The sequence below is a fragment of the Equus przewalskii genome, chromosome 15 (genome assembly GCF_037783145.1).
Source record: "Equus przewalskii isolate Varuska chromosome 15, EquPr2, whole genome shotgun sequence".
Taxonomy (NCBI): domain Eukaryota; kingdom Metazoa; phylum Chordata; class Mammalia; order Perissodactyla; family Equidae; genus Equus; species Equus przewalskii.
Window position 1 is genome coordinate 26808486 of NC_091845.1, and position 14765 is coordinate 26823250.

General features: G+C 42.3%; 1 protein-coding gene across 7 annotated transcripts in view; it reads right to left on the reverse strand.

The window, feature by feature from the left end:
• The window catches only part of ATXN7 (ataxin 7), a 131102-nt gene that overhangs the window by 82161 nt on the left and 34176 nt on the right, over positions 1-14765 (reverse strand). For 5 of the 7 annotated variants that reach the window (XM_070574782.1, XM_070574780.1, XM_070574785.1 and 2 more), the window contains 2 exons: positions 4376-4696; positions 4071-4139 (listed from right to left, as the gene is read on the reverse strand). In XM_070574782.1, coding sequence (XP_070430883.1) covers positions 4071-4139; positions 4376-4685 — 379 coding nt within the window. In that variant the 5' untranslated portion in view covers positions 4686-4696. Of the gene's footprint in view, positions 1-4070; positions 4140-4375; positions 4697-5079; positions 5229-14765 lie in introns of those variants that run through there. The other 2 variants (XM_070574783.1, XM_070574784.1) reach the window with 2 other exon arrangements.

The window sequence follows — 14765 nt, forward strand, 5'->3', positions numbered from 1 at the left end:
GGGAGAGGGGTTTTATGGCTATAATGCAGTTACTGTAACAGTACTTCACATAAACACCTATTTGTTTTCAGTTAACTATGAACAACTTTTTTTTTTTTCTGGGAAAGAAAAAGGTGGTATTGTTATGTTGACTCGGACTATGTTGATTGAAGTGGGCCTCCCTAGTCTTTTTTTTTTTTTTTTTAAATCTAGCTGCCTGTAGGTGCCAACCAACCTCTTTTGCATCTTGCCTGGGCTCAATTATGTCCCTGTTATTATAACAGGGAAATCACCTGTCATCAAGTGTGGATATCACCCTGGGTTGCCATCTTACTCCCTTAGCCTAAATATCAGAGATAAGAGAGGTGGTGTCCTGTCTGCACCCTTTCTGGAAAGTGTAAATGGAGTGCTAAACTCAGGAGACAGCAACAGGAAGTGCTGAAAGACAGCCTCTGGCCTCCCCTGGGGCCATAAAGCACACCTCCCCACAGAATAGATACCTTTTTTTTAAGAGTCACGACACAATGGATAATTGGTCACTTAAATCTTTCATCCTTGAGTGACTCAGTTCAATCTTCTTGGTAGCCCAATTAAGTCATATATTGGCCAAATGTTTACTGAGCACAATCAGTGTGCAGGAGCTGACTATACCTTGACCAATAATGCCCCTGTCCCCTAGGAACCCACACTCTAATGAAAGAGTCATCACATAATACTTACTTTCCAATAGTGATAGATTGCTTGGAGGAATGAAAAATACAGAGTACTTTGATACTGTACAACAGGTGGGCTTAAGAGAAGTTGGGGATGGCATCCCAAAGAAAATGTCACTTTTCCAATTCCACAGTTAACTCCCAAATGACACCATATATATTTTTTTAATTTGATGTGAAATTAAGGCGTTTAATGTTTTCAGTTTTTAAGGCTCCCTGTATGTTCATACACTAACATGGAAACCTTAATCAGCTACCTATACCAATTAATTTCATCTAAACATTATTTCGTTAAATCTAGAATTTCAACATCACCTTTGGAAAAAAAGGTAATTTGTCTTCTAAGTTTAGTCATTTGAAAAAAGTCAGATGTATTATCAATCTTCTCCCACCAAAATCAACTGTACTGTCAATTAATATAAATTACAAAAGAAAATAAACAAGGCAATAAAAATATGATGGAGATGAAAACCAGGTTGACCTCTAAAAGATAACTGAAATTTTATCTTAACATTTGCCTATCTGTGCTAATAGAAAAAAGAGGGATGATAAATTAGTTGAACCACAGATAATCTCACTTCTATCTAAATCAATAATGACAAGCGCCCTCACATTACCTCTTGGGTAGTCTTGTCATGAGGGAATTGGCCAAAATAAGCTACAAGAGGAGAAACTGAGAAAAAAAGACAGAGATCCTTGCTTAGCAGTTTTGAATTTTGAGGGTAGAGATATGTGAAGGATTCCTGAGAATCCAAGAGAAGCTGTGGACACTTGTCCTAGAAAGTGGACATAGATACTATTTTGCGTACAATTTCAGAGGAACTATGATCCCCTGAAGCCCATTCAAATCCCAGATTAAGAACCCCTGATCTAGATAAATATCAGATTAGGAAACCAGGTCTCAGATTATCAGCAGTTGAAATGAATTAGTACGGACTGAGTCATTTTCCACACGTTATCTAATTTCAACCCCTACAACCACCTTCGGAAATAGCTATCACCATCTCCCTTTACAAAGAGGGAAAGCTAGGTTCTGAGAGGTGAAATAACTAACGCAAGGTTAGGTGATCTTCTCTCACACCCAGGTTTCTAACTCCAGGTCCTCAAGTGGAGGAGAATTCAAGTCTGGCCCATATTCCTAGACACCTTCCAAGATGGGGAGTTTCTGACTTCTAGTGCTTCATTCATATGATCCCTCTATCCACATATTTCTCCTCAATTTAACTTCATTGACGAGAGGAATCAGTACAGATTTAATTCGAAAACACCTTTTCTTGGTAGAAAATAACCTTAACCAAAGACAAAGGATAACTGTCTAATAATTTTTCATAATAGTTATTTTCATTTCTTAAGCACCTGACATGAGCTGTTTGTTAGAAAAGCAAAGGCCCACTGCGTGTGTGCTGAACAACCTCACGCTTAGATTTTTAAAATGTCCCGGAAAATCCACAAAGTCACAAATGAATCAAGAGCTGACTGAATTAAAAACTTGAGTTTCTACTCAAAACAGCCAAGCAGAGTTTCAGATGACCTGGCCGCTTCGGTATCCTCTGAATGGTTAGCGCAGCTTAAAAAATAAAAAAGATACCACTAACAATCACTAATAATTTGACAGGTCAGAAGCACACAAAACCAAATCTATGACCCCTTTGTACCTCAAGACAGTGGTTAAGAGGTCTTAGATTTTCATGCTAAAACCTACTGATGAATATGTCCCAGCAAAAAAAACAATAAACATAGCAAAAATGGGGTCCAAGTCACTAAATATGATTGGGTCTCCATCCACACCAAGTTACCCAGGGAAACACTAATTAACTTACTCAACCTCTACAGGGGAATTACCAATAATCAGCACCCTGTTTTAACACAGATTTAGAAACCCTTTATGGGAAATGTATCCACACCCAGAGAATGAAAACTAAGAACAAGAACGGGTCAGGTCCTCTAAAGCTCTACTCCAACTGCTTCCTCTGAGAGTTGCCACCTAGTGATTTCAATTTTTTAAGCCCAGGCGGGCTGCCAATTCAACGCTAAAACCGGACTAACAACTGATTTTTCCTATTGCAACATCGCCAGCAAGTCCTGTGCTTTCCCTCTCTTTCCTTTGCTCTCAAATAGCAATTCTCATTTTCAAAATCAACTAATTTGCTCTATAATCTGTTCCAACTGGAAGCTCTCAGAGAGCTGCCACTGGTATTACTCTTCCTCTTAGTGCCAAGAAGCCAACAAGTGGCCAATTCAAAAAACCAAAACAGCAAACGTGAAAAGACAGCCACTAAAAACAAGAAGTAAATGCGGAGACAGAGTAACAACGAGCCAACTCTGAACTTTAAAATGTTCCACTTGCCAAAGTTCTACCTATTCTTGGGCCCTGGAGAATAACTATGCCAAAGTAAGTGGCTACACATGAGAAATAAAATTGCATTAGGGAACAGAAACTCAGTATTTTGGATGCCAAACCTCACTCAAGGCCTTGTCCTTACTATCACTGAAAGAATAACTTGAACTGAACCTAAAGCTGACTGGTCTCCGGAAGGCCTTTCTGACCAGTGTGCCCAGGCCTGGCACAGGAATCGGACAGTTAAGGGGACTATTCAAAGAAAAAGAAAATCTGAAGGAAAAGTCTGACAGTTTCTAGATACCAGACCTGACTTTCATTTGCAGTCACACCTTTAGCTACAGGTATTTCCCTAGAGTATCCTTCTACCGAACAGTTTTAATAGAAATTGGCCAATAATTAGTCTCTGATTTCACTAAGGACAGTAAAGGCTTGTCTCACCATACCAATTCTGGTCACCCAGCGGGCCCCCCTCCCCATCTAGGCAGCTCACAAAAATATCTGACCAACTTCTCCTCCGTTCTGATGATCCTTTTGATGAACCTTTGTAATTTAAGTCTCGTAGAAATAAGGCTGCACAGGTAAAGCGTCATCTTTTTTAAAGTTCAAAATTCAGTTTGACCGCCAGTAGAAAATTTGAGGTGGCAAGGTTCCCTTTCCAGAGCCCCTTAAAACATCCGTGGACATGCTTTCGGAAGCTGCGAATTCCTTCCTCCACTCACGTTTCTCCGTAAGGAGGTCAGACTGAAGGGATCTGAGTTAGACTCACTGCAGGTCCCCCAGCGCTCATCATTGAACCACGCCGCTCATGCTGCACCACGCCAGGCCTCCAGTGAAGGGTTCCAGGACGCTCCCCATGACAGGAAGCCCCCGGAAACCAGATTTTCCAAACGCTCCATCCTCCCCCTTATTCCTCCTCTGGCAGCATCCTCGCGTGGAGGGAGGAGTGGGTAACGTGGGCTAAAGTTCCCCGCCCCGGTGAAGCCAGCAAGGAAACTTCCCTGGGGCTTGCACAAACTCCTTCAGGGGGCTGAACTCACCTTCGCGACAGAGCCCCATGACTTCTCGGTTTTTCCCAAACTCCTTGAAACTTTCGTCCAATTCCGTCCCTAGGAGACACACACACACAGGAGGAGGGGAGAGGCAGGTCAGTGGCCGGGAGTGTGACGCACGCTCACGCACGCACGGAGAAGGTGCGGGCACCTCCGCGTTCCCCGACCAAGCGATAGCATCTCTGACCCACCGAGGGGGAGGGTCACAGGACGGGGGGAGGGGAGGAGAAGGCAAAGAGGATGGGGAGCGCTGGGGGGGGGGGCGTGGGGAGGCGGGGGGCGTGGACACTCACCGTCCTTCCCAGGAAGTTTGGAAGCCTCGACCCACAGATTCCACGACTGCCCCAGCATCGCTTCGGGACTGGGCAGGGGCCTGCGCTCTCCGACGGTCGCCATTGCGGTGGCGGCCGAGGTGGAGGCGGCGCCGGGGCCACTGTCCTCCGGCCGTAGGCGCCGTGGCGGCTGCTGCCGCTGGGGCTGCTGCGGCGGCGGCGGCTGCTGCTGCTGGGGCTGCTGCTGCCGGGCGGCCGCGGCCGCCGCTCCGCCCGCCGCCGCCGCTCGGCGCGGCTCCCCCCTGACGTCATCCGCGGCCCGCTCCGACATTCTTTCCGCTCCTACAATGTAACAAAAAAAGGGGGAAAAGAGTCGCGCGGGGGCCGCTTTTAAGGAGGCGCCGGGGAGTTCCGGCGGCGTGCGCGGCCCGCGGGCCGGGTGGGGCGCGCTGACAGCGCCCCCCGGCCGCCCAGCCCCCCAGCCCGCGTCCTCGCGGCCACCCCCCGCCCCGGGAGTAAAGTCCGCGGCACCGGCTCGCTTTCGCTTTCGACTCCGGCAGCCCCTCGGGGGAGGGGACGGGCCGCCGGCGGCCCGCCACGGCGGCGCAGGGTTCCCTGCCTGCTCCACCGCGGAGACCCGGCACAGAGACCGGCGCCCACAGCTACCCCCACCCCAACCCGGCGCCCCACCACGGCGGCCCGTGGCAGAGAGGCCCGAGACGCACCCCTGGCCCTCGGGCTGCCCACCCTGAGGCGGCTCGCATCCCCGGGCCAGGCCCGGCGGCCTCGCTCCTTCCTTCCGTCCGCGCGTCCGTCCGAGCGGCGGCGCCCGGCCGGCTCCCTTAAGCAGAGGCGCCTCCCGCCGCCTCCTCCCCCTCGCCGGTCCCTCCCTCTCAGCTCGCTCCGGCGAAGTTTGCTCGTCAAGCCCCCGGAGTGGAGCCAGGGCGAAGTCGGAAACGCAGCCGGCTATGGAGGAGCCGGCCGGCTGGCCCTGAGACACCTTCGAGTGTCGTCGCCGTCGGGCCCTCCCGCCCCGGGGTCGGTTCAGGGAGCGCTTCGCTCTCCGCTCGCAGGCGGCCGCGCAGCTGTCAAAAGCATGAATGGGAAGCCGCCGCCGAGCGGACGCCTAGCGTGGAGGAAACCGCGGGCAGGCGAGGAAACGCGGCCCAGGTGCCCGCCCAGGTGTCAGCCCGAAGCCGGGTTTCACCCGGTGCCCCCCACTGGAGGTCACGGCGTGCTCCCGGGGGACGTGAACTTCTTGTCCAGCAAAGAGGAGACCATGAAATCAGTGTAAGATGGAGTGCAGGAAAGATAAGGAGGCGAATCCGTTTACATGTTTTGGAGACACTATCCCAAATTTCTCTATTTCCCCTTCCACTGCTGCTGCAAGTGATTCATTCGGACCGAAAATAAAAAGAAAATCTTGTCATTTAAAAACCTGGTTCATTTTTAACTCCAGTTGTTAGTCTCTCCCTCTTTCTGGTTATCTTTGCTTGGGCACGGCGAGAACCCAAGGATTAGGAGAATGTACAGCATTCCTAGAAAATGTGTTTAGAAAATAGTTTTTTTCAGATTTTGTTCACTAAATTAAGCATTGGCCCATAAAATTTAGCACCCCTCCCCAACACACACATACACTGCGTGCAAAGCTTTTGCTTAAGTGACAGGTAAAGATGGTAAAGTAAAGGTTACTTAATGAACTAAAGCATGCCAAGTACTTGAAACAGTACCAGACCACACTAAGCACTTTCCATAAATGTTGGTATTATTGGTTATTTCAAACTGATGTGAAAATCTGAAGCCTGAGACAGAAACAATGATTTCAATCATCATGTTTCACATGGTAGTAATATCGGCACTCCTGTGGCACGTGTGTCATAGCTGCTTGCTTACATGGAGTGCTTTCTCCAGGTGGGGAGGAAGTGGGTTTATTCATGTTTTTTATCTAGAACATCTGGTGTGACAGAGGTGACCAAGTTCTCTGCTAAAGAAACAAAGTCCGATTTACAGAAACATAAACATGTTTAAATAAGAGGAAAAATTAATAAGGAAATGTTACTGCAACCTAAACTTAATGCACGGCTCTTGTAGAAAGGGTTTGTTTTAGGTTCAAAATTTAAAATCTTTAGAAAAAAATACATGCTATATTAATTTTTTATTTTAAAAAGATTCAGAAATAAGTGCGCACAGTTTTTTCCTGGATTGCATGCAAACATTAAGTGTTTAAGTTCACATTAAACAAAAAGCGAAACTATGGATGCTTCCTGTCCTTATCTAAGAAGTAATAAAAACAAAATAACCAAAAATAGTAGAAATGATTGGAAGGATAAAAAACAAATCATTCATAAAACTTTAACTTCCTACATAAGAGTATCAATGAGAAAAATGCATGAGTAAAATATATAATTCCCTTGGTTAACAGTAGGGTTCCTAACTCTGAACATAGGCCCTCAATCTTGGATGAACCCAAAGCAGACTTTCAATTTTTCATTCATTCCAAATAACTGAAAAATCTGTAGGATTACATAACAACATCCAACTTCTCTGCTTTCCTAGATTAAAGTACACAATTTATCAATTACTTTGAATTTTGTAACTCTACATGTAAGATAAATAAAAATTTGAATCTTAATGGCATTTGGAGCTGCCATTAAAAAGCATAGCTCAAGGGCGACCGAGCGCTATTTAGATACCAAAGGCAGCCTGCCTATTGAGTGCAGCTCTCCAGATCCCTGAGAGTACAGGGTGAGAAGGAAAATAAGGGGAAGAATGGCAAATGTGAGGTACAGTCCCACTTCCTCACGATGTTGCTTGATTTCCCCCTTTTTACATGTGAAAATACTTCAAGATTCACTAATTACTTTTAGCCAGTGGGGGTCAACATGGCAATTTATAATACTTCAACTTCTGTCCTTATTCCTGCTTGATACTTTTTTTCCTTCCAAAGTTTTGATTGGTTTAATAAGAAAACACAACAGGGCTTAAAATGCCATATCTTCTTGGCATTATGATAGTTATTAAGAGAAATTATTACTGATAGCAGCTGTCAATTATTGAGCACCTACTAGATGCCAAGCATTGCCTGAGGTAGCTTGCTGCATTATCTCAATTAATATTCACAGGTGTGTGTGTAAGGCAGAAGTTGTATTACTTACAATTTACAGATAAGGAAAATGAGCGAGGGCTCTGGAGTCAGTCCCTATGAATTCTTTCTGGGTTCATATACCAGCTCTTCCACTTACAAGCTGTGTAAACTGAGCTAGTTATAACTTCTCTGTACCTCAGTTTCCTAATCTGTAAAACAGAGATAAAGCCAGGCTTCTTCTGAGGATTACATGACAAGATCCATAGAAAGCACTTGATACAAATCTTAACACAAAATAAACATTATAGTACGTGTCTTATGTCAAACTGAGCAATTCAGATCAAATCTTATCTGGGAAATGTATCACCAAGTTCAAGAAGATGTGGGAACCAACAGAATGACAAGCAATACCTGGCATCACCTCATCAATTCTCTTGTGCTGTAGCCAATGCATTTTACCACCCTCTCTTCACCCATAAGGAAGTCCTAACCCCTTGTAGAGCAGGCAGTTTGTGATACCCATAGTTGGTGTGGGTTTCCCAATAGTTCGAATGAGTCATCAACAAAAGTCAAAACTGCTAGCTGAGAAAGTACAGTGTTTTGATACTCAAATTTGGGCAACATTTTAAAAGTATTCCTTATACAAAGGGCACTCTGTAGAGGCAGAAAGTCAAATACTCAATTTTACCTACCAGGCCATAATAAAGAACCTGATGACTTCTTACCTAAATACCCCTCCTCTACACCCAAAAAATATAAAAAGAAAATGACCAATACAATTTATATTGAATTAATATAATTAGTTTAATATAGTAGTGTGTCTTGTATGCTATCAATCAGTTCTCTTGCCAGCGTACTTCTGATGATATCTTTTAGCTGAGGATCTTCAGTATCTGTCTGCACAGATAACTGATATGTTTTATAAAGTTTAAGTAATGAGGAGTCAATTTATCAAATAGTTTCTGATTGCCTACCACATACCAGGCACTCTGCTAGGCACCAGGATGAACAAAAACAGCAATTTCACTGAGGACATGGGAAGAGTAAGAAGTAGGGGAAAATTTAATTCATCAAAATGCTCTTATGGAAAAAGCTGTCACCACCAATTAGATTGTATGTGGATTAAGAACTAGGCCGTCAGAAGTGAAACGCTGCCAAATTCTGAGCATTTCATCCCTTCCAGGGATGTATTTAAAATATGGCCTTACTTCACCATCCAAATTTAGGGATGTTCCCGATAGGTGCCAAGGGTAACAAGGTCTCTCTTTACAAAAAGGATTCTTTGCACAGCAGATTCACTTGTAAAATGTTTTGTTCAAAGGCCAAAGGCATCACTAAGTGAAAACAAAACATAACAAAAAAAGGTCGATCTTTCCAGTCTGTAAATCCAATTTAACGTAAAATGGTTGAAACTGTCCAAAACTTTTCTAAGATTTAAGACCCCACATAACCAGCCTTTTTATTTGGAAAAAACCACCAGTCCCAATACAAAACTTAAAAAACTTGAAAACCAGCAACTGCAGTATATTTCTCCGTGCAAATTACAGGCTTGGTAACAGAGATTCTCCATTATCAACCCCAAAGGGCTGCAGTCATTTGAGTAACAAGAAACTCAGATCCACTACATTAGAAATGTGTTGGCTTTAGTTTATTTCCTCCTAAAATTGGCTGAGTCTTTATTCATATTTCTGACTACACCTCTGTCTTTCCTTCTTTCTTCTCCAGATAGACCCAGGGCTCTCTTCTGCATATGGGGTACAGCAGGCAATGCCCCTCAACTGTGCTCCCTCTAGTGAAATCCTTTATAATCTGTCATGAATACATCAGTTTTCCAGTAGGGGGAGAAGAGTGGAAGGAGGAAACTGAATTCATCAGCTTAGTGGCTGGAATTGCTGACAGACAATCAAGTGCAAAATTAGGAATAAAAAGGATAGTTGCAGAAGTAAAGACTTAAAGATGAGGGTAATCATCTTTTTAAAGACTTAACCTGTACTCATATTCATTCTACAAACTCCGTCATTTGCTAAGAAGTTCAAAGCTTTGAAGTTTTGGTTTGTTTTTTTAATTATATGTGTGCAGCTGTGTACAAATTCTCCCAAAGAAATATTCACCAGTAATAGCAAACTGTTTAAAAGAGAGAAAAATTTTAAAATATACATATAAAAGGTAATAAATTATAACTTTAAACTGAATAATGCCCAAATGTTTCTAGGGATTTAATACTGGCCTGTAATTTTAAACTAATGACAAACTTGATTTAAAAATCTTCCTTTAAAGTCTTTAGGTTAAGTAGTTTTTAAAAAATAGAGAAAAAGGATTAAGTTATAGAAAAGGAATGCAAAAGTTGGACCAATATTTAGCTATAAAAAGAGGCTGACTATATAGTTAAGTTCTAGTGCACTGCCTCAGATGCAATAAAATGCAAAGATTAAACACACTGTTAAAAATAATTCCCTGTGTCACTTTTGTACCAATACAGCTTTCACTGAAGTGACTGTAAATATCACTATCTTATAGGCCCAGCAGTTAAGAGCATGGTTTCTAGAGCTTATCTGCCCAGGCTGAATCCCAGTTCTACCACTTAATAGCTGTATAACTCTGGGGAAATCATTTAACCTCTCTGTGCCTGTTTTCTCATCTATAAATTGAGTAAAACAGGAGTATCTACTTTATGAGGAAGATTAAGAAAGTTAACAGTACAAAAGCACCCTGTAAGTGTTAGCTATTACTATTAGTACCAAGCCTGTCATATAGAAGCCCCCATTCTAATCCATCCATGCTATACTACCAGATCAGTTGTGCAGAACGAAGCATGGCTCTAGTTACGTCAGTCCTTGCTCCAACACTTTTTGGGGCTCCCCACTGACCGCCAAATTCAATAAAAACTTCTCTCCTAGCACTGAAGGCCCTCTATAGTTGGCCCCAGCCCCAGTACAGCATTCCCTGCAGCAGGTACTCTACAGTCCAGCCAAAATGACCAATTCACAGCTTCAAACATGCTCCCCACTCCAGATCCCAGCTCCCAAGCTTTGTTCATAAAGGTCACTCCGTCTATAATACTTATACCCCCTTGGCTGAAATCCTACCATTAATCAAGTCCCTTCTCATGTCTCTCATTTCTTTAACAAAATCCTTCCTAATCCCTCACACTAAACACATGGGAACTCATCCCCAACTCCAAACCACAGGACTTTATGGCTTGTGGTTAAGAGTATATGCTCTGAAATCAAAGTGGCAATGAGATATATGCTTAGTCTCCCAGGGATCATCAGTTTCCATTCCCAACATAAAGGGTGTCATTTGGAACTTGGAACCCACCTCCCCACAAACTCTAAGATGTGTTGTGGCCAGGTACCCAAGCTGGTCAGCAAATGCCTTAGGGCTGAACTCTAAGACCAACAGTGCAAGTGTGTTAGTATAAGAGAGAAGGAACAACATAGACCTTTCTTCCCCCTTTCCTCAGCAAAGTTCTAGCTCTAAGCAAAGTTACAGATCCAGCAAACACGCCGCCCCGACTTTTCCACATTCTTTGTGGGCACCCTAATCCAGCAGCCCATCTGGGTTTGTACTGCTTCCCAAAGGACAGATTGTTCCACAAAGTCTTGCATTCTCCTTCCACCCCCAAAATAAAACCTTCCTTTTCTTGGTAGAGATAAACAGCATGCAGATTTAACTATTTTTCACTAACCTGTGAATGAATGACTAGAATACAGTTCCCTGTCTTCAACCCCCAACCCAAACAAATTTTCTCTTATAAAAGGGGAGACCTTAACCCAAATGACTTTCTAGATGTGATGGCCTAAAACTTTCTTCCCAGAAATACCCAATTACTAAACTCCTGTGGCCATCCTGATTTTAAATGGCACCATCTATGACTCAAGGTACAGTTTCTGACCTTTTATTTTAACCTCTCTTTTGATCAACATAAAATCTGCAGGACCTGGAGACCTTGATCCTCGTCTCTACTTTCTGTGGCATCCTCCTCCCCACCAAACTGGTCTGAGTGAAGGAACTTCAGGAGCAGGAAAGGTTAACGGGAAGAAAGTTGCTACTGCTGAGAAATCTACCTTTGCTGCTTTGCAGAGCTTCTTGCCTCTCTCCACTTTAGCAAACAGGTACTTTCACAAAGCACTGGGATTTTTCCAAATGGTTTCTGGGGGCAGTGGCAGCAGAGCAGCAATCACAAGTAGGTGGTTAGTAGGCTGGAATCCAACTTACCAGCTATTTCTTTAAAAACAGAGCCAAACAGATAAATTGGACTTAATCAAAATTATTAAACTTTTGTGCTTCAAAGGATACTTTTAAGAAAGCGAAAAGACAATCTACAGTACAAAGAAAATTTTTGCAAATCATATAACTGATTAGGAGCTTGTATCTAAAATGTATAAAGAACTTTTACAACTCAAAAAGCCCCCTAAATAATTCTATTTTCAAATGGCCAAAGGATCTCAACAGACATTTCTCCAAAGAAGATAATATGAATGACCAAAAGCAAATGAAAAGATGTTCAACATCATTTGTCATTAGAGAAACACAAATCAAAACCACAATAAGATACCATTACACACCCACATAATTGCTAATAAGTAAATAAAAACAAACAAAATCAGAAAATGACAAGAGTTTGCAAGGATGTAGAGGAAGTAGAATCCTTGTATATTGCTGGTGGGAATGTAAAAGAGTGCAGCCCCTGCAGAAAACAGTTTGTCACTCGGAAGCCAAAACACTCACTCAAAACAGCAGTCACTCAGAAGGTTAAACACAGAATTATAATATGATCCTGCAATTCCACTTCTAGGTATATACTCAAAAGAATCAAAAGCAGGGACTAAAAGAGATACTTGTACACCAATGTTCATAACAATATTATTCACAAAAGCCAAACGGTGGAAGCAACCCAAGTATCTACCAATTGATGAAGGGTTAAATAAAATGTTGTATATCCACACAATGGAATATTATTCAGCCATTAAAAGCAATGAAGTACTACTACATGCTACAACGTGGATGAACTTCAAAAACAAGCTAAATAAAAGAAACCAGACACAAAAGACCATATATTATACGATTTAATTTACGTAAAATATCCAGAATAGGCAAATCCATAGAGACAGAAGGCAGACAAGTGGCTTCCAGGGCCTGGGAAAGAGAGGAGGGGGAGTGACTGCTTAACGGAAATGGGGTCTCCAAACAGGGGTGATGAAAATGTTTTACATCTAGACAGAGGTGATGGTTGTGCAACATTGTGAATGTACTAAAAACTATTAAACGGGTAAATTTGTGGTATTTGAATTATATCTCAATAAAGCTATTATTTTAAAAAAAGCCAACATTACAACTCAGAAAATTTCACACAAAATTATGGATTGATTTCTCAAAAAATCTCTACGATCTCATATCATTAGCCATAAGGTCCCTCATGTCAACCTAACTCTGGACCTTAACAGGACATGTTTGTCTCTGCCTCAGTTAGCTTCTCTGTAAAAGGATGATCATAACAAATAACAACATCAGTCTCATCAGGTTATTATGGGGAGTCAATGAATTAATATACAGAGAACTGAGGGCTGGCCCAGTGGCTCAGCAGTTAAGTGCACACGGCCCAGGGTTCGCCGGTTCGGATCCCGGGTGCAGACATGGCACTGCTTGGCAGGCCATGCTGTGGCAGGCGTCCCACATGTAAAGCAGAGGAAGATGGGCACGGATGTTAGCTCAGGGCCGGTCCTCCTCGGTAAAAAGAGGAGGAGTGGCAGCCGTTAGCTCAGGGTTACCCTTCCTCAAAAAAGTAAAAAAAAAAAAAATATATATGGAGAACAGTCCCTGGCACACAGTAAGTGCTCATTGAAAGTTAGCTACTTTCATAGTTTATGATACCTCATCCTATTTGTAATAGAGGTAAATAGCATTTGCTTTTCAACTTTTTTTGTTTTCACAAATGAAAGCATAGCATATAATGTAGCAGTCCAAAAGAAAGAAGTGGAAAGACAGCCAAGATATAAATTTTTAAAAGGCAACATGCAAAATACTATGCATAATATGTGCCTATCTTTGTGAAAAAGTAATGATGATGATGGTAAGTCTGTGCACAGAAAACAGACAACTCTGGACTTACGGAGAGCAGAGAGTGAAAGAACGTAATTAAAGGGGCTTTTTATCAACATACATATTTACATAGTGTTTACATTTTTCCAGCTTTATTGAAATATAAATGACTTTTAACATTGTGTTAAGCTTAAGGTGTACAACGTGATGATTTGATATATATACATATATAATTGCAAAATAATTACCACGATAAGGTTAGTTGACACATCCATCACCTCATACAGTTACCTAAATTTTTCTTAACAACACACTTGAATAACCAGAACCTATAATAAGGATATTTTTTAAAAGAAAAAGAAACTCTAAATTAATTTTGTTTAAGACTTTTGTGAGATTGTCATAAAATTCCATCATGTGAGTAGGAATATCACAGATTGATAAAACCAGAGGCCATTTATTTTGCTTTGAAACTCAGAGGCTGGGATTCCCGAAGTGCCAAAATCTCTTTAGTTTCTTTCTCCCTTATGGAGTATACACTGCTAAATTTTACAGCTGCCAACAGAAGAGATTCTAAACTCCTTGGCCTGGCAGTCAACACTTTCACCATCTGGCCCAACATCCTTCTAGGCTTTATCACCCATCCCGCCCCCTTGCAAAGACTCCACTCCAGCTAAACAAGCCATAAAATACACATCCCTCAAATGTTTTTCTGCATGCCATTCTTTTTTCCTTTTTAACTGAGGAAAAATTCACGTAACATAAAATTCACCATTTTAACCATTTTAAAGCATACAACTTAGTGACATTTAGTACATTCACAATGTGGTGCAATCATCATCACTATATGGTCCAGAACATTTTCACTGCCCCCAAAGGAAACTCTGTACCCATTAGGCAGTCATTCCCCATCTCCTATCCCTAATCCCGCCCCTTGAAACCACATTTATTGTCTGTCTCAACAGATTTGCCTATTTTGGATATTTCACACAACTGAAACCATACACTACATGGCCTTTTGTGTCTGGCTTCTTTCAGTTAGCATAATGTTTTTGAGCTTCATCCATGTTGGAGCATGTATCTGTAATTTATTACTCTTTGTGGCTGAATAATATTCCATTGTGTGGATATACCACAGTTTGTTTATCCATTCATCAGTTCACGGACATTTGGGTTGTTTCCACCTTCTGGCTATTGTGAATAGCTGCATGCCATTATCTTTCCCTTCTTTCAGTTTCATGTGCTAATAAGCAAAGTCTGGTGAGTTTCAAATCAACTCTTACC